The sequence below is a fragment of the Gadus morhua genome, chromosome 20 (assembly GCF_902167405.1).
Source record: "Gadus morhua chromosome 20, gadMor3.0, whole genome shotgun sequence".
Taxonomy (NCBI): Eukaryota; Metazoa; Chordata; class Actinopteri; order Gadiformes; family Gadidae; genus Gadus; species Gadus morhua.
In genome coordinates, this window is record NC_044067.1 from 3,747,661 (window position 1) to 3,772,879 (window position 25,219).

General features: G+C 47.6%; 3 protein-coding genes across 8 annotated transcripts in view; 2 read left to right on the forward strand and 1 right to left on the reverse strand.

Annotated features, from left to right (window-relative positions):
- The window catches only part of ppp1r9ala (protein phosphatase 1 regulatory subunit 9A-like A), a 29,027-nt gene extending 17,251 nt beyond the window's left edge, over positions 1-11,776 (forward strand). Inside the window, exons 7-21 of one of the 5 annotated variants that reach the window (XM_030344262.1) lie at positions 275-407; positions 1,508-1,690; positions 1,821-1,874; positions 2,107-2,336; positions 2,955-3,051; positions 3,474-3,594; positions 3,984-4,135; positions 4,529-4,850; positions 5,280-5,334; positions 5,435-5,506; positions 5,758-5,953; positions 7,309-7,353; positions 8,273-8,389; positions 9,321-9,509; positions 9,924-10,340. In XM_030344262.1, coding sequence (XP_030200122.1) covers positions 275-407; positions 1,508-1,690; positions 1,821-1,874; positions 2,107-2,336; positions 2,955-3,051; positions 3,474-3,594; positions 3,984-4,135; positions 4,529-4,850; positions 5,280-5,334; positions 5,435-5,506; positions 5,758-5,953; positions 7,309-7,353; positions 8,273-8,389; positions 9,321-9,509; positions 9,924-10,082 — 2,125 coding nt within the window. In that variant the 3' untranslated portion in view covers positions 10,083-10,340. Of the gene's footprint in view, positions 1-274; positions 408-1,507; positions 1,691-1,820; positions 1,875-2,106; positions 2,337-2,954; positions 3,052-3,473; positions 3,595-3,983; positions 4,136-4,528; positions 4,851-5,276; positions 5,335-5,434; positions 5,507-5,757; positions 5,954-7,308; positions 7,354-8,272; positions 8,390-9,320; positions 9,510-9,923 lie in introns of all 5 variants that reach the window. The other 4 variants (XM_030344261.1, XM_030344263.1, XM_030344264.1 and 1 more) reach the window with 4 other exon arrangements.
- Positions 11,777-11,919: 143 nt separating this feature from the next.
- On the reverse strand, positions 11,920-22,105 carry pdk1 (pyruvate dehydrogenase kinase, isozyme 1). Of its 2 annotated transcripts, XM_030344268.1 has the most exons (12): positions 21,852-22,105; positions 21,204-21,367; positions 20,959-21,100; positions 20,692-20,763; positions 20,397-20,581; positions 16,463-16,558; positions 15,925-16,002; positions 15,743-15,816; positions 15,531-15,629; positions 14,676-14,786; positions 13,822-13,935; positions 11,920-13,333 (listed from the first exon to the last, which is right to left on the reverse strand). In XM_030344268.1, the coding sequence occupies exons 2-12, from the start codon at positions 21,310-21,312 to the stop codon at positions 13,193-13,195; spliced, it is 1,221 nt and encodes a 406-aa protein (XP_030200128.1). In that variant the 5' UTR covers positions 21,313-21,367; positions 21,852-22,105; the 3' UTR covers positions 11,920-13,192. The 2 variants fall into 2 exon arrangements, with proteins under 2 accessions (XP_030200128.1, XP_030200127.1); XM_030344267.1 differs by lacking the exon at positions 21,852-22,105 and having other exon boundaries at positions 21,204-21,699.
- A 111-nt stretch (positions 22,106-22,216) lies between these two features.
- nup62l (nucleoporin 62 like) lies at positions 22,217-25,219 on the forward strand. The gene is made up of 2 exons (XM_030344266.1): positions 22,217-24,212; positions 24,615-25,219. Exons 1-2 carry the CDS (start codon positions 22,533-22,535, stop codon positions 24,771-24,773), a joined length of 1,839 nt encoding a protein of 612 aa, XP_030200126.1. The 5' UTR covers positions 22,217-22,532; the 3' UTR covers positions 24,774-25,219.

The following is a 25,219-nucleotide window of genomic DNA, read 5'->3' on the forward strand; positions in this document are numbered from 1 at the left end:
ACATATTAATAATAATATTAAGTATGACACAATATCCCCAGAGAGAAAGGCCCGTTTGTTATTTAACTGCGACAGAGGTCGAGGTGGCCAATCGTGGCCCATGTGAATGATTGACCGTAGGCAAATGAAACCAACACAGGGGTGCAGTGTACCTGGCGGGCACTTTCATACGGTCGCTGCTGGCTGGCAAAGAAAGCCGTAGACCTCTCGTCGTCCCTGCCGTGTATTCATTGGAACAGCGCCCTCGCTAACGCACCGCGTCCCAACACACCAGGTTCCTGATAGGCCGGGAGAAGGCGGGAACGCAGAGCGAGGTGGCCCGCCTGATCAGCGAGACCCTCGAGCAGGAGAAGCATCAGCTGCACCAACAGCATCTGGAGGACACCTATGAGCAGTCCACAGAGGAGGTGAGTCCCCAGGCCGGAGCCCCTGGACCCCCCTAGGCCCCTAACTGGCTTCCCCATCGCTGCCCATCCAGGAACCGAAGTCACCGTTTGTTGCAGGCGGGGTGGTCAGTGTAAACATCGGTGGTGGGTGCGGGTTTGACCGCAGCCTCGCTGTCGGAGACAGAGAATTCTTTTGGCTTTAAAAGGCAAACCTCAAGAACAAGCCTTTGTTAATGTTTCACTGAGAGTAGGGAGGGTTCGATGGAACAACTCGGTATGAGCAAAATGAGGAAATATGTCGAGACATGGATAGTTAAAGGAGACATATTATGGTGTTTTCTCAACAAGAAAACATGGCATTTGAGTTCCAGAAAACATGTTTTTGAAGCTGTTTGCTGGAAACATGTTTGAGGGAAAAAAAATCTTGCCTACCGCTATTCCCCTCTGTTTCAGTCCCTTCAGAATGCAATGTTTCTGATTTCTGTAGCTTTAATGCAAATGAGCTACTGCCTATTGACCAATGAGCTGTCAGACTGGACCACAGCATGGAGGAGAAGGGATTGTTGCCGTTTGCGGACTCCTGGAGCTCTGACTCCTGGATGCTCTGATTGAAGGGGAGTGGGGAAGTGGGAGGTAATATTCAAGTGTGTACCCTTCCTACGTGGGAGGGGGCGCCGAAACTGACTAGCTTGTTTGGTAACTGTAGGCGGGGTACTTTCAGAAATGCATATCTCACAAAAAAAATCATGTACAGACTTTCATCAAAGTTTTTAAGCGTAAGAGACCGAAAACACCACCCCGAATCCCAGGAAAAAAAATGTTGTTTTCATAATATGTCACCTTTAACAATTGGCTAACTGGCTTCCAAAAGTGGACAGAATGTATGGGGTGATTACGGCCAATGATTGGGGTCAAGAGAGCATCCGTCCAAATCCATGTACCACCAGTATCCCCGTCCCTGCTGGCCAATCCTCTTATCCTGTTTGCGTATGATCAGCGGAGTGCCAACCACATGTGAACTTTATCCCGCCGGGAGAGCGTTGTTGACTAGCGCTGGGCGCGGCGAGGGGTGTGGCGATGGAGCGGTTCACTAACGGGCGGTGATGTCATCATGGTTCCAGGAAGAGCACTACGAGGAGGAAGACCCCATAGAGGAGGAGGAGGAGGAGGAGGAGGAGGAGGAGATCCTGGGCTCCAGCTTCTGCGTCGGAAGGAACGAGGAGTTGCTGGAGCTTCCCGATAGCGAGGCGTCGTTCCTGCCCGGCAACATGGACTCCTCTCAGCTGGCCTTTAGGTTCAAGGAGGTACGGCGTCCTCGAGGCTTCCGATGGGTTTTGTTTCGAAGCCATCGCCTTATCAATCATTTAGTGTTGGCAGTGTTTGAATGGGTGTCGTGTTAATGATTGATATCTCTGTACCCATCCTGTACCTCAGCTCAAACTCAAACATGGCATGGTGATGACTGAAGTAAACCAACTCAAAGAGCAGGTATGATATAAAATGAGTTCTTTACGTATGATCATCAATGACTGGAGTGAGTGAGTTAACAGATGGGAGTGAGTGAGTGAGAGATGGGAGTGAGTGAGGGAGTGAGTGAGAGATCTGATTGAGTGAGTGAGAGATCTGAGTGAGTGAGTGAGATCCGAGTTAGTGAGTGATCGCTTGATCGATCGCGGGATCAACTCCTAGCATCAAGCCGTTCTACCCTCCGTCCATTTAGCTGAGCGAGTTCGAGGAGGACCGATCGCTGTCGAGCGAGCGAGAGGCGGCGCTGGTGCTGAAGATCGAGCAGAACAATGAGAAGATCCTGCAGCTGGAGGGCTACTGGCTGGAGGCCCAGGGCCTGTGCAAGACGGTCAACGAGCACCTGGCCGACAGCCAGAGCCAGCACGACGCCCTGGACAAGAAGTACAACAAGGCCAAGAAGCTGCTCAAGGACTACCAGCAGAAGTGAGTGGTCGTGTTGTGTTCCAGACGGCCGATGTGTGATCATCACCGGCTTTCGCTTTCCCTTTCACTTTGGTCGAGTGAGTCGCGCACGTAACACAGATGGAGACGGGAAGTGTGTCGGGTGACACATCGAGGCCCGGCCTGATGGAAACCTTTATTTGTTTATTTGTTTAATCACGACGCACATAGGATTGGACTTGCTCCAATACAACTGGGAATAACGTTTCGGAAAGTCAGCTTTACTCACGTTGTTTTAACTGTGCCTTTGTCTCATACTTGCGTTATTTTAACTGTGAGGTTGTCTCGTTCTTGCGTTGTTTTAAATGTGCTGTTGGTTCTCCCTCTTGGAAAGAATGTGCATCATAATATTTATATTATATGAGGGAAGCAGTGATGGTGGTCGGAGGAAATGGGTCAAGAGCTGAACTTCACTAAGATAAGTAGCGATCTTAGCGGGTCAAGACGCTTGACCTTGTTCGAGCTCATTTACAGCACCTCCCCGGAGACAAATTACCGTGACTCCACTACGGAGACGCTTTCCGACTCATTTGTCCTGAGTGGAAGAGCAGCCACCGACCACGATGTGAACCCGCATTCCCCCTTTGTGTCTTCTTCCAGGGAGATCGACTTTGTGAAGAAGGAGGAAGAGATGAAGAAGGCTCTGGAGGAGAAGGACGCGTGGTACAGAGAGCAGATGGAGAGCCTTCAGGAGAGGGTATGCTAAAGAACCTAAACCAATCAAATCATGTTCCACTGCCGAAACACTTTCATTGTTCAGCGTTCATCTAGACTCTGCATTGCCTCCCCCCTTACCCACCCCTCTTACACACTTATTTTATGTTGTACGTCAATGCGCTTAAAAATAGTAGTTAGCATGGTGTAGCATTGTATCCTAGCTTTCTTCGTTGTATTCGTGGAATGGGTTAACCTAGCGATTGTTAATGCTTGGCACATGGTTCTATGAACATCCTTACAGCACCGACGGCGATATGTTGTTGTTTCTTCTTCCTTCTTCTGACAAATGTACTTCTTGTCAGTCACTTTGGATGAAAGCGTCTGCTAAATGCCCTGAATGTAAATGAGAATGACGATCCTAAAACGAGCGTTGGGGTGGTTCGGTTCTGCTCGGTTCCACAGCTCGCGGCGCTGGAGGCCAAAGGGAAGCCGGCAGACCCTGCGGCGGCCCGGCGGAGCGCGGAGCTGGCAGGAGAGACCAACCGAGGTACCGCCACCAGCTCGCAATCTGTCCACTCGCTAGGTAGCTGGCCGCGCCTTCAGAGGTTTTTGGCCCCTGAGCGTTGTTTGTATTCCCTTTGCACACCGTCGTCCACACACACACCCTTCATCATCCTCGTCGTCGTGACGAAGTCGAATCCGTGCAGCAGTACACACATTGGCGTGCTTTGAGTGGCCACTGGTTAGAAAAGCGCTGTATCAATGCGGTCCTTTTACCATTTAGACCTCCACCCCCAGACTGGGGGTTCAACTGTCCCGCCCCCATGACAAGAAGGTCTCCGCTCACCCTCCGTGTGTGTGTGTGTGTGTGTGTGTGTGTGTGTGTGTGTGTGTGTGTGTGTGTGTGTGTGTGTGTGTGTGTGTGTGTGTGTGTGTGTGTGTGTGTGTGTGTGTGTGTGTGTGTCCTGACAGAGACGGACTGGACCGAGGTGGTCCCGGAGACGGAGCTGCTGGACACCAGCGCGCAGCGCGCCCGCGGCCTGCTGGCCCAGAAGGCCAAGCGGCAGCCGCCGACGCGCTGCAGGCTGAAGGAGAGCCTGGCCGCGACGTCGCCACGCTCGCCGGTCAGTCCGCACACCGCTTCCACCACCACCTTCTTCTTCTTGTTCTTTCTCTTCTTCTTCTTCTCCTTCTTCTTCTTCTCCACCTTCTTCTTCTTCTTCTTCACATTCTTCTTCTTCTTCACATTCTTCTTCTTGACCTTCTTCTTCTTCTTCTCATCCTCCTTCTTCTCATCCTCCTCCTTCTTCTTCTTCTTCAAATCGTGTCACATTTTCTCTGGAGTTTTCCTGGATTGCTCCCCGGCTTTCCGTTCCACGCGTTGAGCCCCGGTCCCAGCCTCAGCAGCTGGGTTTTTTCCACTGGGCAGAGCCTCCTCCTCTCAATGAGGGTTACATTAACAACCGCCTGGAACTGTTTGTACCGCGTCTCTGAGATGACATCGCGTTTTCCTACAGGACAGCGAGGAAGACGAGGAGCAGGAGGAGGAGGAGGAGAGGGGGGAGGAGGAGGAGGAGGAGGAGGAGCAGCCCCCAAGGAGGAGGCGGTCCATACAGGAGAGCCTGTCGCTGCCCGTGCCCGTGGGTCAGCCCGGCAACGGGCAGAGGGAGGAGTCGGCTGACCGTGGCAAGGCGGAGCTCTCCAGTAGCCCCTCCCACAGGGACAGCATGGAGAGCGGGGGCAGTCCATCTCTGTCGCCCCCCTCGCCGCACTCCCCCTCTGGGTTCCCGCGCAACGCCAAGAAGCGGGAGTCCAAAGGCAAGGGCAAGGAGGTCAAAGGTGAGAGGAAGCCCGCAGGTCGGGGCCAGAGGTTGTCCCCCCACTTCACGTTGTTGTTGTTTAGGGACGGGATTCGGCAGGAACCTCACGATACGTTATCAAAAGCAATACCATTTATCGACCGCTCTAAATATTGTGATATGATAAAGAGATTTCTTATTTATCTTTTGTGTCGTTTACCATCGGGGCTCGGTTTTGTCTATTTGTGTCTTTTATATAAACACTGAACAGAGGGAAGTCAATGCAAATTGACTTTAGGTAAATACACTTTAACGCCCTCTATAGGATGATACCGGTTTTGTGTTTCCACTAAGGCAACGTTGCGGATTCTGGTTAAAAAAATAAAGTGAACTCAATAGTATTGAGTGGAGTGAATCATCAACTATCCTCGGCTGATCGGTGATTGTTTTATTTTGTGTGTACCAGAAGATTTGAACGAGAGCTCTGCAGCAGCCAAGCCAAAGAGACGGTTTCCTGACTTTGGGTGAGATCCTGAGTTTGGTTCTTTGTCACTGTTGCTCCGAATTCATATGAATGTCTCTAGTTTTTTTCCTTCCCTAATGTCAATGCTAATGCTACCACAGGGGCTTGCGGAAGTCTGGGGGGAAGGGGAAGAAACACGACAAGGAGGCTATGAGAGCGTCTATGGGGAGCAGGTAAGCCTTCGCATCTTCAGGACCAGGACTCAAAGTCACAATGATCACAAATGTACTCATCATGCATTATTGGATTAAATTAAAATATTTGATATACAAACGGTTCTCCTTATCGCCTGCGTGTGTACGCTCATGACTTTCCTGGCGCCCAAATATAATAAGAGTTTCATTTTTCAAAAAGGTCAATTTTGATCTTATCCTGGGACTAACCACCTCTGACCTCTGACCTGCGTCTCCTGCCCTCCTCCCAGGGGTTCGGCGGACCTCCTGGAGCAGTCCGGGGGGACCATCTCCCCGGCCGAGTCCATGTCGTCCATCCCCACCTGCATGCCCTTCAACTGGTTCGGGGACAAGGAGCGGGACAAGGAGCCGTCGTCGTCCAGCAGCAGCCTGCCCTACACCGCCACCGAGACCAGCAGCGAGCAGAGCCAGGAGCGCCGGAACAAGGTACGCTCCGCGGGCTGGGGCCAGAACCAGGCCAGAACCAGGCCAGAACCGGGGCCAGAACCAGGCCAGAACCGGGGCCAGAACCGGGGCCAGACTGGGGCCAGAACCGGGGCCTGAACCAGGCCAGAACCGGGGCCTGAACCAGGCCAGAACCGGGCCAGAACCGGGGCCTGAACCAGGTCAGAACAGGGGCCTGAACCAGGCCAGAACCGGGGGCTTAACCGGGGCCTGAACCAGGCCAGAACCGGGGCCTGAACCTGGGCCAGGATCTGGCCTTGTACCGGGCCATGAACCAGCAGAACACGCTACTACTGCGTGTTGTAACGGGGGGGTTAGCTTGTTGACGTGCGTGTGACTCTGTTGAAACGGGATGACGTTGACGAACGTCTGAGAGAACAATCACACAATTCTGGTTGTTCATTTCATGGATTCAATTCACGGAGTCGTTAACCCAAAGTCTCTGTTGATTGATTGTAAAGTGAAATAAACACGTTGGATTAATTTGCCGACAGACACGTCAAAGCGGCCTAGCCAAATAAGGTTTGTGTGTATTAAACTGACGGTAGATTACATTATTCCAATCAACTGTTAGTGCTTCGTGGTTTGGCAACTAAACGCTTGAAGCAAATGAAGTTAAGGCAGATGAAAGGTTCAACGGGCATTGGCTCGGGCCCTGGCCAGAGGTTCCCCAGTGATGGAGTCCTTATGCAGCCGTCTGAAAACAGCAGGTTCCAGAGAGCAGGTTGACCCCGTTGTGGTGTTCTGCGTCTCGCTGGACTATTCTTAGCCACCCTGCCGTATCTCTCAACGCGAGCCATGTGTGAGAGAGACAGTGTTTACCCTGCCCTTAATTACAGAATATCCCCCCCCAGCGCCTCAAAAGGGAGAAAGAAAAACAGTCAGAATGGTGGCTCATTAACCAAGCCCAGACGTCTCCCCCATTCGGAGCAACTGTTTCTTTAAAATGAATCAACTTCCAACTTTGACCAAAATAGTCGTGTCCTTCTGTAATTCATTATAGCAGGAAAGGGCGGGGGAGAGGGAGAGCGAGGTGGGAACGGATTCAGCTGCTTCTTAATGAGTCTGCGAATGGTGACGCAGCACCTGGAACCTGGCCGGCGTTCCGTCGGAAGGCCTGCTCTCGGTTTAAGGCAGACGAGGTCGACTGTAAAGTTAGACGAGGTCTGCTGTAAAGTTATCTTAAAGGCGATGGTTCAGACCGCTTTTCATTCCATCCCTGGTCCGCATCGTTACGGCGGCTCAGTGTTAAATATCACCAGTGTGACAGATTTATGATCCCGGGGGGAAAAATGTCTCTCTGAACTCTCCTTTTTTTTTTTCGTTTTTAAAAACAGACAAATCTCTCTTGGTCGTCTTTATTCAGTCGATCGTTAGACTTGGTACAGTATATCGTTATTTCTCTTCACGTTATAACTCAAATGATTTGATCTAGATGACTAACCAGTAGTGTGGTGATTTGTAACCTCCTGTGTGTGTCTTCCACTAGCTGCAGGTATGTGGTAATGTGACTGTGACTCAATATAACCTCATTTGTGGATTAAGCGCCTTGGAAACTGATGGCCCATGGCAGTCTCAGTGGGAGTCAGATTAAGAAATTGGCCTTGTCTGGAGTGCCTGGATTAGGACTAATCTGTGATTGAGACAACATTTATAGGACATAGATTAAACTTGAACTCCGACAGTGCATTGTTGATGCACTGTCGAGTTGTACTCTCCACAAAGAAGCGCTCAAAATGTGTAAATAAATTAAAACTACTTTGCAGTTGTTTCTTGAGGACATTACCACATACCTAGTGTTTAGCTTGTCTGCTTCCCTCTGATAGAAGTAGAGTTGGGGTCTCAAGACTTCGAAGTGGTTGCTATTGTTCTAGCATTGCTGTGTGTTTGGGTGTTTGCTCTCATCCCATGTGGCCGGAGCGTGCACGAGCCGATGTCCCCTCTCTGTCGGAATGCGGGCGCCAGCGCCTCGCGTTGTAGCCTAGCGACATGTAGCACTTAGTGTAGCACGGTAGCAATGGATTAGGTGCGGTCAACTGACGCTTCTCCCGCCCTGAATCACCAACCCTAACGTCACCCCAATGGCGGTCACGCTAAACCCGTTTGAATCCTTCACCCTCATTCCCACCCAAATGTGCTTTACCCAGCATGCACCACTGTTCCTTCCCCCCTCCTAATCCCCACCTCACTCGTTGTAGTAGTAGTAGTAGTAGTAGTAGTTGTTGTTATTGATGTGGGCTGGCCCTGATGATGACGTGGCTGTGTGGTTAACACGCTGTTGATTGTCCCCACCTGTTCCAGAGTGTGTCAGTCGTAGACGACTGTAGCCCGGGCAGCCCTAGCTCTGAGCTCTCGGGGCTGGTGGCTGAGCCCAATCTGTCCGGCCGCTCACACACCCTAATCTTCTCGTCCACCGAGGTGAGTGTTTGTCCCGGCCCCGCCCCCCCCCCTCCCCCCGGGCTCGCGTCTCCGGGGGGGTAGTGTGCACGGCCCGCCCCCCCCTGGGGTTCCCGCCTTCCGCACGGGTTATAAATAAACGCCTGACTTAAGCTGGAAGGGTGCATGTGCATGAAGGAGGGGTGTGATTGTGTGTTTAGTTGCGTTGTGCTGCTCTTATTGTTATGGCCTAGCTCTGTTTTCCTTGTGAGTCAGCTGTTACTGTACCTCAGTGTCCTGTAAACCCCTCTAGTCTTTGGGAGTCGTGCTGTCACCACCACCTGGCTTGCTCACTAGCTCTGTTAGACCGGTGAAGGTTTTCGAACTGTCTCCGTTTTTTTCTTGGCAAGCCGTGCCTATTTTTGTATTTTCTGTTACGCAACACCTACTGTAAATACGCAGTACAGTCTGTGCTAGTTAATTGTAACAATCTGCTGTTTTTAGACTTCAGATGTTTTTAATTAGGATAACGTGTATAAGTGTGTTTCCCAACCCTGACGAGTAAAATGTACATTATTGTTACTGCTTCATTCCCTGTGAGGTTCACATGCATGTAGAACGCAATCTCTTTCGGCGGCCTGGGGCACATGCATGTTTTATTTCTTACGCTTTGTAGGTAATTGCACGCAGATGTTACCTCGTTCAACGGTCAGCTAACGGATATCATTGCTTCGCCGTGTTTTGATATCCATACAGCTGGCCTTGTTTTGTGTTTTCATAACTATAATGGTTCACACTTCACATGTTCACTCACTGAGCACATGTTGTTGCCAACAAGTTTGACATTGCAATGACTAAGCCTCCAAAATGTCACCAACCCGCACATTTTGGACTCTATTTTATTACGTTGACTCTCAGCTTTTGTTATTTTTATTGAACAGTTTTCAATTTCAATGATTTTGTGTTTTTTTAGACACTCGACGACGAACCGGTGTCAACAGGAAAGGAGTATCAATGGCAGAACCGCCCTGTTCCTGAATGGACCAATCAGCAAGTCTGTCACTGGCTGATGGGCATGAACATGGACCAATACACTCCCGAGTTCACAGCCAAGGCCGTGGACGGCCAGCAGCTCATGCAGATGGACAGCGACAAGTTGAAGGTGGGAAAAGTGTTTCCTAAGGAAGGGGAAGGGATTGATGCCTTCAATAATTAAAGTAAATTGATTATCTGAGAAAATAAGGATTATAGTTATGAGTTGGTTGTATCTTGAAAGCTAATTAAAAAAATAAAGACAAATAAAAAATAAAGATTCGACCAGTTATCGTTTCAATGTTTCAGTGTTTTACTGCCACCCTGTGGCCAAACATAAAACATTAATTTAGGGCATTTAGCTGACTCTTTTATCCAAAGCGGCTTACTATAATTACATTGTAAGTTGTGTTTAGTGTTAGTTCCGCTTACCTCTCTCAAAACGTCAAGAGGCCCCGCCCATCCTCCTAAGTCACACGTCGGTAACCATGGCGTTATGTCTCTACCACCACCCCCACCCCCGCCTCCCTCCCCACCCACACAGGCGCTGGGCGTGAGCAGCCAGAGCGACCGGGCGACCATCAAGAAGAAGGTGAAGGACATGCGCAAGGCCCAGGAGAAGCTGGAGAAGCAGAGGGAGAAGCGGGAGAAGGAGGCGCGACGCAGCGGAAAACTACCGGCCAGTACGGACTCTGTGTGCTGAGGTACGCTGGCAGTGCGTCTCCCCCCCCCCCCCTCTCCAAGGCCCTGCTCGCAGGGCAGAACGTTCACTACAAAGACCCCCCCCGCCCCTCACATACTGTATATCTGCCATCTCCCCTCCCTCTTCTAATGTAACACGACCATGCCACTAATGACCGCGGGCAAACACGTCCGCTCTTGAATTGCACCCTTGTATTTTATTTTCCAAGTGCCAGTCATGATTTTATCTCTGTGCTGCGGTCTTGGTCCTTATTTCGCTGTTTTGGCGTTTTAATGCGTGTCCTCTAATGCAACCCCCCTTTCTCGCGGACCCCCTCGAATCAAACCATTTCAACTGTGAGATAGGGGGATAGAAAAATAAACACATTGTTAATTTGTGACCGAAAGTAAGCCCCTATGTTATTTGACCACTAAATATCGAGATGATATCGTTCTGATTCAAAGTCACGTTGTGCTTTTGCCGATAATCGGCAGGTTTCACCACGAAATGTAATCTGTATTTAAAGGTTGGGTATGGGATTTGCGAAACGCCAGCAGATTTTGAAAACCCACAACCCAAATGGTCCTATCCCCTCTCCTTCAACGGTGACTCTGACTCCACTCATTCCAAGTACATGGACGCGCAATCATTCACGAGCGAACACAGATGCGCGAGTGCGAGCCATTAGCTAGCTCCAGTAGCTACCGCAGGATAACAACAAACAGAAGCTTGCTCTGGGTCACGAGCTTTGAGTACGTGTCCGAAGGGGTCGAGCGGGGGAGGGGGAGTGCAGTACGACCGTTTGATTGACGTACTTACTACTTAGTGTCCAATGACACTCGGTGGGTCTGGGAATCATTGGCTGGAGTTTTTCGAGCCCTGCCCGTTCCACAGATGATTGACTTGTTTAATTTTCATGCCAGTACTTCTAACTCAGTGGCTGTAAGTGGGTTATGATAAGGATTTCAAGTCATTTTTACAAAAAAGGCCAAAAAAAGAGAATTCCATACCCAACCTTTAAAACAAAAACACTGCCGCTGGTCCCCTACAGCAAGGTGCTGAACAGGTGATCTCAAAGCACTATAAAAAAGGTCTTTAACGCTTCAAAGGTTGACAATGTTTTATGAGTATAAAAAAGTTTTATACATCTGCCTATTAACTGCATTTACTTCTTATTTTAAAACAATGAAAATCAGACCACCGTAACATTTTATACTATACACATTTTTTTCTACTAAGTAGAATAGCGACATCTTATTTGCTGAATAAGATACGCAAAGGCGACTTGTTTTGAATCCGGGGCAGAGCTGCTGTTTCTACTGCTATTCCAATCGTGCCTGAGTGGGCGGAGCCCTGATCTGTCGTCCAATCAGAACAGGGCCCCGTTACTGTAATGATTCCAGTGATGTTACAGTCATTCTAAATCTCGTCTGTCTTGGCTCACCCAACGGGTGCCTACTAAACACAACTCTGGTTTGAATATGGTTCCACGTGACTATGAATGTTGTGAGAGTGCGGGTGTTGTGTGTCTGTGTGCGTTCCCGGGCCCACTGAAATACTTTACCGTGGTGTTGCCATTCAAGCTGTTGTTAACTGTTTTGTATATTTTATAGAGTCAAAAGATAAAATGTTGCACTGCGAGAATGTTGTCCACTTCCCCCGTGAAGCCTTGGTACATACTGTAAAGCGGCATCAATAAACTCATTTTCACCTCATGTGCTGTGGATGTTTCTTACTGTACTGGACTCTTGGCTGCATACGAATATTCATTCCATGATATTTTCTTTTGATTGACCACATACTTAGAGTTTGAATGACGTTTACAACGTCTGTATGAAGATGTTCAACAGTAGTCTCATCCAAAGATACAACTTTTATTGTGCGGTCCTTCAAATAAATCTCACAAAATGTCCGCAGTGTCAACATCACCGCGTTTGGAACACACACACACACACACACACACACACACACACACACACACACAGTTTCTTAAATTAACCGAATTGCCCAGCTTTGAATACTTATTATTATTGATTGATTTAGTTAGTAATTGTGTTATAAGGGGTCCTGCATTATCCAGCCGGGTTTATTTTGCGATAATGACTGGCGTGCTGTACATTATCTCTTTTACATAAAACATGAATTCATCCAATACATATTTCAAGTGTCTCTACTTTTTAGATAGAAACATTTTTGAAACTGATCTAACAATTGCAAAACATATTTGATAAACAGATATGTCATTTTACAACTTAGGAGTGATAATATATTTAAATAAGCTGATAATGCGTACTACATCTTTAATATAATGACATAAAGATGTACTATAGCACTGCATCGAGTCTTAAGTCCAAGTGATTTGGTGACAATAAGAGTTTAACCTGTTATACAGAATACTTTGAACTCAAGTAACTCACATAATACGGAAAAAGACAATACTCTAAACATGAAGAACAAACTTAAGACTGCTTAGTAAGGTCAGAAAAAGCCCACTGTAACCCCAAAACGTCATCCAAACAAAGTAAAGTTGTAAAACTTACTTTGTTTCTGTAACATTGTTTCTGCACTAAGCTCAAGACAGGAAAGAGTACAAGCCTTACCTTTCAGATACAATAAAAGCCATTGGATTGTAACAAGCCACATATTTTAGTTTATATAAACTAATTGAACTGACATCGGAGTGACGCTTTGGCGTTTCCTTTATTCCGTGAGTAGCCATTACAAGACGAAAATCAGACTTTTCCTGTTTTCAAAACACTAGCGGAAGGGTCCACCTAGATGTACACTGGATAGATCAGCAACATTGGTTACAGTCCAACGGGTAGGCTGGTTGACTGATCTACCCAGCACGCATCGAGGCGGACACGCCCACTTATGACGTCACTAAGGCACAGGGACAGGCCGACGGCTTGTAATTAGCTAATCACACCCACACCTGGTGGCACGATATCCCCAAGTGTAAAGCAGACAGATCTGTGATAACAGGGCCCTTCCCAGACACAGCACAGCGACCACTGACCAGAGCTAGGGATTGACCCTTTCCCAGTTCTCCAGAACCTCGGAGCAGGCGTCACTCTGAACCCCCGGAGCAGGCGTCTGACCCCCCCCCCCCCAAGGCCCTATGAGTGGCCCTAGGAGCTGCGGTAGGTGGTCATGTCTTTGGGCTCCTTGCTGGGCACGCACCAGTCGTCCGCCTCGTGGAAGGTCTTGTAGTGTTTCCATGCCGACTTGTTGTACACCGGCAGCCTCTCGATGGACTCTGTGGAGAGAGCCTGAGGACACATGCAGGGGGCGGGGGGGCGGGGGGGGGGGGGGGGCACAGGACATTAGGAATGAGGCATCCAGATGCAGTTCATTTAAAACAAAATATATTTAATATAATGTATAGTGAAGGGCGGGGGAAAAGGTGAATGAGAAATTCTTTGATACTATTCTCAGGTTGAATCAAAAATGTCTTCTTTAAAAAGAAAAAGTAAACGTCGATAGTTAATATCAATATGATCTTAAATCTGCATCAACGTAATCCTGCATTGATTTAAAAACAATGTCGGACCTGTACAATCTGAAGCACAACATTTAAACCACACTCATTTACAAGTCAAAACTGATGTGATCGTTTCGCAATGTTTACATATTTAAATATCTACCAGTTGAGTAAAGACAGGGAATCCAACCCCTAACCCTGCCAGCTCCAACACTTGAGCTGCCCCAGTGATGTCACCCGAGTTTTGGGTTTGGGACCCCGTGACCGTGAGCTCACCCGGATGTAGATGATGGCGTCGGTGCCGTAGCCCTCCAAGGAGTAGAGCTTCAGGTCCCCCTGGAAGTAGCGGGCGTAGAGCCGCGAGATGGGCAGGCCGTAGCCGTACCCCGCCTGGGGCGACACAGCGGAGCTCAGACCTCAGACTCACCCACCCACTCATGGTTTTAATCACTAAACACACGCCGTACTGTTGGCAGGCTCACCGGTAGCCTGAATGTTAGAGTCACCAATGAATGAAATGTATTGCGACAGTTTAAGTCTTGAGGTCTCTTGAGGTCCATGTTGACAAATATTTTGATAAGTTGGGAAGCGCGAGCCCAAAGATCTTTGTTTTGACTGCCTTGTTTTGACCGCTAAATGGCTAAGCTCAAATTAAATGGTTGAGGCCTGTTGTCTGGCTGTTTCTGAGAGTTACCCGGGAGGATTTACTGACCGTCTATCAGGGAAGGTTTACTGACTGTCTATCAGGGAGGGTTTACTGACTGTCTATCAGAGAGGGTTTACTGACCGTCTATCAGGGAGGATTCACTGACCGTCTATCAGGGAGGGTTTACTGACTGTCTATCAGAGAGGGTTTACTGACTGTCTATCAGAGAGGGTTTACAGACCGTCCATCAGGGAGGATTCACTGACTGTCTATCAGGGAGGGTTCACTGACTGTCTATCAGGGAGGGTTTACTGACTGTCCATCAGGGAGGGTTTACTGACTGTCCATCAGGGAGGGTCCGGGATCACTGACCGTCTATCAGGGAGGGGAGGGGATGATGTTGTCATGGTGTTCCTGTGTTTATCAGGGAGGGGGGGGTGTCATGGTGTTTCAGCCTGTCTATCGGGGGGGGGGGGGGACTCACCAGGGGGGCGGCCCGTGCCTCCATGCTGGTGGGCCGGGGGGCCGTAGAGTAGGTGTAGGTGAACAGACGCTCGATCTTCCTCAGTGGCACGCCGCCGCCGCGGTCGCTCACCTGGGGAACAACACAGCAGAACACCGCTTTACTGTCGCAGCACTACATTGTATAATACTGCATAAAACAGAACACCAGGCTGCTTTACTGTTATATTACTAGATTATATAATACTAAATAAAACAGAACACCAGGCTGCTTTGCTGTTATATTACTAGATTATATAATACTGCATAAAACAGAACACCAGACTGCTTTACTGTTATATTACTAGATTATATAATACTGCATAAAACAGAATACCAGGCCGCTTTACTGTTATATTACTAGATTATATAATACTGCATAAAACAGAATACCAGGCCGCTTTACTGTTATATTACTACATTGTATAATACTCAATAAAACCGAATACCAGGCCGCTTTACTGTTACACCATCTGAATGAGTACTGCGTACACACCATGACTTGACTTTATTAACACACACTCATGTTCCAAGATTGTATTTCTGTTGTGATCAGTTTTTTCTGGTGTACCTTTTAAAATTCAAATGTCCGTAAACAACATTTAAGGTCACGAGGGCACACAAACTGAGTGAAGTAACGTTTACAACGTGTCAGAGATTGAAGAAATCTCTAGGTAAATAACAGATAGTACATTGTAATACAGTTCTGAATGAAGCTCATTAGATTGCAGATTAGTTTGCAGCCATTTTTTGTTTATCCCGACACATCAAAGCTCATGTAGGACTGCCTGAATATCTTCCGAGGTGCCGTTTAAAACCCCACAGACAGCAGCCTTACCTTCACGGTGAGATCTTCCGATCCGAGTGCGATCTGTGCGCGGATGGGCGGGTAATCTGTAGAGTCCCCGTACTTCTCCATGGTGGCCCTCATGGCGTTCTGCAACAATAAAAGCGCACCCTTTCAAAATACGATTCAAGGGGTGCAATGCACTGACTGATACAGCACACTTTATGGGATTATAAAAGATTTATAAAGTCCAAAGCTTTTACCTTGAAAAGTTCAAACACCATATGGTACAGGTGAGAGGGGACATAGACCACGGTAGGGCTTCCATCTTCTTTCACTGTTTGGGAACGAAAGATCATTGATGAAGGAGAAACAGTTTGAAGGAGAGCAGATATGAGACCATCGGTCCATGGACGAATGAATGAATGAATGAATGAATGAATACCATGGAACTCTTCCATCTGCAGCTCTGGTGAGTTCATGTAGTATCGGTCACACAGGCCTCTGGCGTTTTCATAGGCGTCTGAAGAGAAGAGGAGACCAAAGAGAAAACGGGAACACAATATCAGAGTCTTAATGCCTACGATTTAGACATTGTATCTTCAGATGTAACCATTCAATTCTCCAAACCTCGTCTTTAGAATTCCTAAATCTACTCCTCTCTAGTTGTTTTTTTAACTTGTTCAACAGCAATTTCATTTATAATAGTTATTTCAAAAGTTCAAGATTCAAGATGGTTTTATCGCTGGCAATGAAATTCTTTAGTCTTGGGCTCCTCCAACAGTGCAATATAAGAGAAATTAAAAGTATAAGAGAAACACAAGTAGTAAAGCTGAGACTTAAATAATAAAAATAAATAAATAAATGCCTCTTTTGGTTCCTCTATAAATGTACATAGCCGTTTAAAGGTTTACTGTATCGCCATGTATATATTATGTTAACATGTAGATACATGGACCTCCTGTCAGATGAAGGACTCTCACCCATGACCACGTCTTTCACGCGACAGTTTGGGTCGATGCTGCCGATCTGTTTGGGGTGCGCTGGGTTCACCTTCACCTTGCCGGCGAACAGCAGAGCTGCAGGGAAACAGAACGACACGATGAGGCTGAACGCCTTGGTGTTCAGAACGGCACTCTATGAAGGGGGCGACTATACACGATGAGGCCTAATCCTAGGACATCAGCAAATAACGACCACTAGTGTGAACATAGACCGAGCCGGTCACACTCTGTATCTTTTGCTCCATCACAAGATTAACTTGTTCAGAGTTCGGCTAGTCTCTGCATACCCCTGTTGTGAACTTATTGTCTCTTATGAACTTATACAATTATGTTGTACGTCTTTGCACTTAAAAATAGTACTTAGCATTGTGTAGCATCTTTTCCTAGCTATCTTCGTTGTTTACAGGGAATGTGTTAACCTAGTGATTGCTAGTGGTTGGCACTTGTTTCTATGAACATCCTTACTCTACTGACAGCGATATATGGTTTCTCTTTCTTCTGACAAATGTAGTTATTGTAAACCGGTTTGGATTAAAGATAAATGTCCTGAATATAATTATGAATGTAATGAATTATCTGATCTATACCTTGTAAGACAAAAGATGTGCAGGGAGCAAGGCATCAAGTGAGTGACTAGATAGAAATAGCGACTAATAGTGACTAGATATAAATAGGGACTAATGGTGAACAGATATAAATAGCGACTAATAGTGAATAGATATAAATAGTGACTAAGAGTGAATAGATATAAATAGTGACTAAGAGTGAATAGATAGAAAAAGTGACTAAGAGTGAATAGATAGAAATAGATAGAAATAGTGACTAAGAGTGACTAAGAGTGAACAGATAGAAATAGTGAATAAGGGTGAACAGATAGAAATAGTGACTAAGAGTGAACAGATATAAATAGTGACTAAGAGTGAATAGATAGAAATAGTGACTAAGAGTGAATAGCAGTGGTGGCTCGCCTATAGAGGGCGCTGGGGCGCCGCCCTCCCGCCGACCGGCCATCTTTTCTTTTTTAAATATATTTATATATATTTTTTTAAATAATCTTCTCATTTTGAAAATTAATCTATTTTAATTGCATTCGAGTAATGCATTTACTTTAGAATATCTTTAGAATCCCCCATGATTAAATCTTCATTCACTGACACGTTCAACGTTCATTTTGGTGAAGCAGATGTCTTCCGTGGGGAGCTTTTCGCTCAGCCCCACATGCCTGAATTATTAGCCAATGGTTCCCCCGTTGCTAGGCAGAAAAGTATATAATTTCGCCAATCAGCGTCGTCGAATTGTATGGCTTTGGGGCGCTCAAGATATAGCCCCAAGCGCAGTGCACCGTCCACTGCACGTAACCGCGCGTTTGCCATTACCTCAGAGATCAGCAAGATGGCGACTTTGAGTAGGCCTACTGCTTCCACTGTTTCCCTGTGAGTTCAGCTCAGTGCCGCCGCTCCCATAACGCGCACTACGCGCTGCGCGTAGGGCCTCAAGTCCTGAGGGGGCCCCCAAAAAAAATAAATAATAATAAATAAATAAAATAGGCTGTCTCTGTTTACAAAGTAAAGTGTGTAAATATTTGTGTAAATAGTTTCTGCTTGTAAATCTTTGCTTCATAGAAGAATTTTTCTTACTTGTATACTTCTGGTTTTAAGTTTGTATTTATGGATAACTATTTAATTTAAAAGATTTTGGACATTCCAATACTTGTGTGTACTGTATGTATGTTTTGGCTGTTCTGTGAACTGTGTTTACAAAGTAGATTTAACTTTTGCGTTTTAATAAAATGTTAAACTGGCAGAAACCAATTCTTTTTTTGGGGGCGGGGGGGGGTGGGGCCCATAAAGGAGTTATGTTTAGGACCCCAAAATAGCTAGCAGCGGCACTGGTTCAGCTAGTAAAAGAACTCGGAGCAGAAAATCCAGAAGTGAACGTAACCCAACAAGCAAGAGAAAAGGATAGAGCCTACAAGAGAAGTTTTTCCAGAGTTTGGTTCAGGCTTGGCTAACTAGCTCTGGGTATGACAATGCAATTTTTTGCTTTCCTTGTATACTTTTTAAAAAAAGTGCGTGTGATAGTTCGTGGACACAGACCTGACGTAAGAGGAATGACACATTCTGTCAGAACGGATCAAATGAACACAAGCGAGCAAGACTGCATATGAACAACTGTGTGAAGCTAGCCATGCTAGAGGTAAGCAACTTATATTTATTCCACTAGCCTATATGTATTTCCCTTGAGATGGACACTGGTTGCAGACCCTCACAACCTCCTCCCACCCCGTACTGTATATAGTTCTCTGCAAACCTATGGTGGGACCAGGCCTTCAGTGTGCATATTGTATACAGTCCTCTGTAAACCTATTCAGTGTACATACTGTATATAGTTCTCGGCAAACCTATGGTTGCTTCAGGCCTTCAGTGTTCATATTGTATATAGTCCTTTGCAAACCTATTCAGTGTACATACTGTATATAGTCCTCTGTAAACTAGGGATGTGTCGGTCGCGACTGATTCGTTACAACGAACGAATCCCGAACGTGAACGACAAGAACTGGTTCCCCAAAACAAGAAGAACTGGTTCTTTGATTCTTTTTTTTTAACATAAACCAAACATATGGTCACGAAAATAAAATATACAAACGAACAGAGCTCCGTCTCCCCGCGACTTATATTGATTAAGTCTACAACGTGCTCAAAGATTAAGCCAATGAGAGGTAGCAATGGTGTTGGAATGGCACCTGGGTAAACCAATGACGGTACCGTCGAATATGCGCGCTTTCTCTGTCTGCCTAACCCTCCATCTGTTTATTGGATAAACGCATTTCCCAATCCCAGGAGTCTTTGCTCCATTCTACATCAATTTAAGAACAAACAAAGAAATTAAACTGAAGTTTGTATTTTTTATTTATGACCATGCAAGTTCTGTAATGCCTGAACAATGAAGAATTGAATGTAAAGTAAAATAAAATTATAAATGTAAAACCATGAATGAAATATAGAGAGTAAGCAAGTGGTATAAATATTGGTGGGACGTTTGATACACTATATAGCAGGCATCTCCAAACGGCGGACTGCGGTTTTGACGGTCCTATCCGGACCCATGACCAATTAAAAAAAAAAAAAAAAATTATATATATTTTTTTTTTTTTTTTAAATTGTAATCTGACGTAACGAACGAATCAAAACGACCGAATCAAATAAACGAATCGTTATAGTGAACTGAACTGAAAGAACTAGTTTCCTGAAAAGAATCATTTTGCCCATCCCTACTGTAAACCTATGGTGGCATCAGGCCTTCAGTGTGCATATTGTACTGTATGTAGTCCTCTGCAAACCTATGTTGGTATCATGCCTTAAGTGTGTCTTCAACAACCACACACAAAAGTTTGCACATTTACATGAATTTTGTGGAATTCATATTTCATTGTATTTGTCTAAATGCTTACTAATGCAGACTGTAGATATATTTATGAGTGACGTTTACCAACACAATGGCTTGGCCGTAACACAGTCACCCATTATCTCTATCTCTCTCTCTCACTCACACACAGAGAGAGAGAGAGAATGTTCTTTTTTTGCCTTTACTATTTTGTCAGAATGCACCAGAATGCTTAGTTTGTCTGTGAAAATCACAAAAAAATCTTGTGGGGGAGGATGCCCCCAGACCCCCCTTTTTGGGTTTGGAATGCAAACGTTCAGCCCCCCCTCAAATAAATTCCACCAGCCGCCACTGGTGAATAGATAGAAATAGTGACTAAGAGTGAATAGATAGAAATAGTGACTAAGAGTGAATAGATAGAAATAGGGACTAATAGTGACTAGATAGAAATAGTACCCTGACACTCAGCCCATTTCAACAGGTGTTTCTGCCAGAGGCGAGGACCCTCCCAGCAGACGGGTCTACTCACTGTGCTGGTTCAGCAGCATCCTGATGGAGATCCTGCTCATGTAGAAGCGGTCCAGGAAGTACTGGACGTTCTGGCTGACGATGGGGTCCGTGCCGTACGCCTCCTTGTACTCCACCAGCCCCTGGGCCATGGTGGGCACCACGTCGTTGTGCCTCTTCAGGATCTTGATGACGGCGTCCGTGAAGCTGAACACGGGAGGATGGGTTTAAATGGTAAGGCGTGGGGAGCGTGAACTTGAGTTTGGAGTTCAAATCTTAACCGGAATATATAATGAGATCATTCTCAGTAGACTTACTCATATGTGGTTTTTTCCTCTTCGGCATTTTTGTCTTTAAACTCGATGATATCTTGAAGACTTCGCAAATACCTTAAAAGCCAGAAACATATATTTAAAAATAACTAAGAAGACAGAAAGCTTATCAAATACCTTAAAAGAAAAACATCTTTCCAAGTAACTAATAATACAGAATCATACATCTTATCCAATACCTTGAACGACAGAAACACAACATCAAGCAGAAGATCAGATGATTTGAGAAACATGATGTTTCTGTCGACCTACCAGCTCTGGACCAGGCGCACTGACGGAGTCCCTAGCAGGTTGTCTGGCAGCAGGTTGATCTCCTTCATGATGTTGGCCAGCCTCACAGGAACTTCGTGTCGGAGGAAGGCGAACGACGTTCTCTCGCAGGCATTTTCTGAGCCTGAAAACAATTTAGGCAAAGTATGCTCAGCACTGAAAAGCTATGTGTGTGAGTGAGTTTATGAGTGAATGAGTGAGTGACAGAGCGTGTGCTGGGGTCTTACCAAAATCCAAGAACTGTTTCATTGAAAGCGGTGACGGGGAGAACTTAGAATAGTAATCGATGTGCTTCCCAATGGAAACACTACTTCTTAAAACCCCGAGAATCCTCATTTTGAAGATCACGCCCCGACGTCTGGCTGGTTATTAAAGGTTAAATGTTCGGCAGCTGAGATGAATGAACACATGCATTAATGTTGTTAACATATGTGAGCTTGATGTCAAAATGGCCAATGGTTAATGCTCTGCGATCATGGTCTGCAACGCACGCTTTGTGATTGAACCACCGTTCTGTCATCACATGCAATATAAAAACAATTCAGCCATTAGGATTAGGATTCTGAAAAACACCGAAACAAACGACACTTTAAAAGGTCATCCTTATCGCAGTTGACTGTTGAGTTGACACACGATCCCAGTTCCTCAACACACACCGACTGTGCACAGTTCAGAGATCATCTGGGCTGAGAAGAGACAAGATAATCATCACAGCACATCTTCTTCCTCTGTTCATTTTTCTGGGAAGAATAACACCGTAAGGCGCATTACTGCCACCTACTGTCAGCCAACATAATACACGGTTTCTCAGGGTGAATAAAGAAAAAGGTAAACAAACACATACAAAGAAAAAAGATAATATAATTGTTAGATACCCCAACTTGTTTTTTTGGACTTGCTCTGGTAGTTTTGTCACAGGAGAGATTTTGGTTGGAATGTGACAACCACAGGTGCTCCAAACGACTTCAATATAGTTTCTGTGTTGTACATCCTTCAGTTTAATTAACCATGTTTGACTATTTCGGATTCACTTTATCCGATCGCACAGTCAAAGGCCTACTCGTCCAGCAGTAAGGCTCTGTAGTGTTTATTGCCTTGCCTATTATTATCTTTAGCTATATTTCGTACGTAGATATGTCCATATTTGGGTGATTCCTTGCTCCCCGGACATGCGCAACGCACACCCGCTGGTGGCGGCTTGCTTCTCTCTCCTGCATTATCTTTGACAAACCGGGGTACTTTATTCCGTCACTTCCTTTAGCCGACCACCGATATGCCTGCTGGAGAACCTGTTATCGTTATGCGCTAACCACGTTTTGAAATGGATGTTTTTATTTGTATTTTACCAATAGTGTCGGTCGATTAAACAACACCGCGATTTCGGGTGCTTCTCCTCCACTTTATCTAGTCTGTTAGATCGGCCTAGCGAATACATTTAAACTTTAACCATTCACAAACGCACTTTGTGGCCCGCCAAAAAGCTAAGCGGGGACGACTAGGAAGTCCCCCCGTCGGTCCTCTTTGTCGGTCCATAGCAGCGCAGCCCGCCGAGGAGAATGAGTGGAGGTGGGTTCAGCTTCGGCCAGTCCACTGCCGGGGGGTTCGGGGCTTTCGGAGCCCAGAAACCCGCGCAGACAGCGGCTCCAGCAACGGCGTTCGGCATGGCGACCTCCACGCCCGCCGCGGCTGGAGGAGGCTTTTCGTTCGCGACCGCCAGCCCCGCTCAGCCCGTCCAGTCAAACCCAGCCGGGGGCTTCAGCTTCGGCACCCCCGCGAAAAGCACTGCTGGCGGCGGCGGCGGCTTCTCGTTCGGGACCCCCACCCCCACCCCCGCGTTCAGCCTGACAGCTACCCCCCAGCCCGCAGCAACAGGGCTCACGATGGGTACCACCACAGCAGCCCCGGCTCAGGGGTTCTCACTCGGCGGAGGTCTCACAGCTCAGAGCACCATGGCAGCACCGGCCGGAGGGGGCTTCAGCTTTGGAGCAGCCGTCCAGCCGCAGATGCAGGCTCAAATGCAGCCGCAGATGCAGGCTCAGATGCAAGCTCAGATGCAGCCTCAAATGCAGGCTCAGATGCAGCCTCAAATGCAAGCTCAGATGCAGCCTCAAATGCAAGCTCAGATGCAGTCTCAAATGCAGGCTCAGATGCAGCCTCAAATGCAGGCTGCGATGCAGGCGCAGGCCCCCGCAGCGGCTGCACCTGGAGGCCTGGGGTTGGGGGGATTCAGCTTCGGTTCGGCCAAGGTCCAGATGACCACCGCGTCGGCAGCGCCCCCTGCTGCGGCCGGTGGGGGCTTCTCCTTCGGCAACGCTGCTGCGTCTACCCTCTCCATGGGAGTCCAGCCCACCCTAGCAGCGGCCCCAACAGTAGCAGCAGCGCCCATGCAGGGTGGAGGAGGGTTCAGCTTCGGGATCAAGCCATCATCTACCCCCGCCCCCGCCTCCATCGCCCCCGCCACCCAAGCGGCTCCCACCCTAAGCTCCTCCCTCTTCTCCATGCCGATCCCCACGTCCACCCCCAACCCGGCCGCCACCGGCTTCTCCCTGGGCGGCGCCGTGGCAACAACGGCGGCGGCGAGCGTGGCCCCGACCGCCACAACGGGGGGCCTGGGCGTCATGCTGAAGCCCCTGGGTGCGGCGACGGTGGCGCCCACGCCGGTTGCCACGTCCGCCGCCGTCGCCGCCCCCATCACCGGCATCGCCACGGGCTTCTCCCTGGGGAGCATCAAGCCCACGTCCATCGCGAGCGGCGTGGCCTCCCTGGCCACCGCCACGGCCGTCGCAGCGGCGGCCATGCCCCCGGCCATGTCGTACGCCCAGCTGGAGTCGCTGATCAACAAGTGGAGCTTGGAGCTGGAGGACCAGGAGAGGCACTTCCTGCAGCAGGCCACGCAGGTGAACGCCTGGGACCGCACGCTGGTGGAGAACGGCGAGAAGATCACGTCGCTGCACAAGGAGATGGAGAAGGTGAAGCTGGACCAGCGGCGGCTCAACCAGGAGCTGGACTTCATCCTGTCGCAGCAGAAGGAGCTGGAGGACCTGCTGTCGCCGCTGGAGGACTCGGTGCGGGAGCAGAGCGGCACCATCTACATGCAGAACGCCGACGAGGAGCGCGAGAAGACCTACAAGCTGGCGGAGAACGTGGACGCCCAGCTGAAGAGGATGTCCCAGGACCTGAAGGAGATCATCGAGCACCTCAACACGTCCAGCGGCCCGTCGGACACCAGCGACCCGGTACGTAGCCACGCCCCCCTCTCCGTCCAGACTAGAGCGGTCCTGATGCCGATACCGGCATCAGGACTCCTTCCGATGACGGTATCGGAGGAATTTCTCGCGATACCCAGTGCTGCATTTTAGGCAGTATCGGAAAATCTGAATTTCGGAGGTATTTCCGATGCTGCCTAAAATGCAGTATTGGGTATCGCAAGATTTCCTCCGTTATCGCTATCGGAGGAATTTCCGATACCGGTATCGGAAATTCGGCGAGTACGCAAGTTCAGGAATCTGATCGGGAATCGGGAAGGAAGAGATGGTATCGGAACACCTCTAGCCCAAACTCCTCCTCTCCTTGCTCCGTGGCTCCTCTGAACTAACCCGTTGTTGTAACCTCTTCTCCTCGTCTTTCCCCGACCGCAGCTCCAGCAGATCTGCAAGATCCTCAACGCCCATATGGACTCCCTCCAGTGGGTGGACCAGAACTCTGTGCTGCTTCAGCGGCGGGTCGAGGACGTCTCCAAGCTGTGTGACAACACGCGGAAGGAGCAGGAGAAGACCTTCCGCCTGACCTTCGACTGATCTAACGTAACTAACCGGCGTCGGCGCGGGTTTGATTTTGGTTTTGGTTTTGGTTTTATTTTTTCACGGAAGCATCATAATTGATTTCAAATGCTCTTATTCAACCCTATTTTCTGTTTCCCTGTTGTTTTGTTGAATGCTTATTTCGACGTCTTATAAAATATTTTCATTGTCCAGGTTTATATTTTTCACGCCAAATCCAATTATGGGATTTGTGGCTTCGATTTGTGTTCGCACCGAACCGACCCAAAGGCAATATATAATACAGTTTCATTGACAGAATGTGTTTGATACATAACCAATAAATGTCCTTCAGCGAAAACATGTATTTTTCTTTAACCTGTAATATTGACTTTACTTGGAATGTGTTTATTGTAGACAAAAAGATGTATGAGGTTACTAACTATTTTGAGACTTGACATTTAATAAAAATACAAGAGAATGCT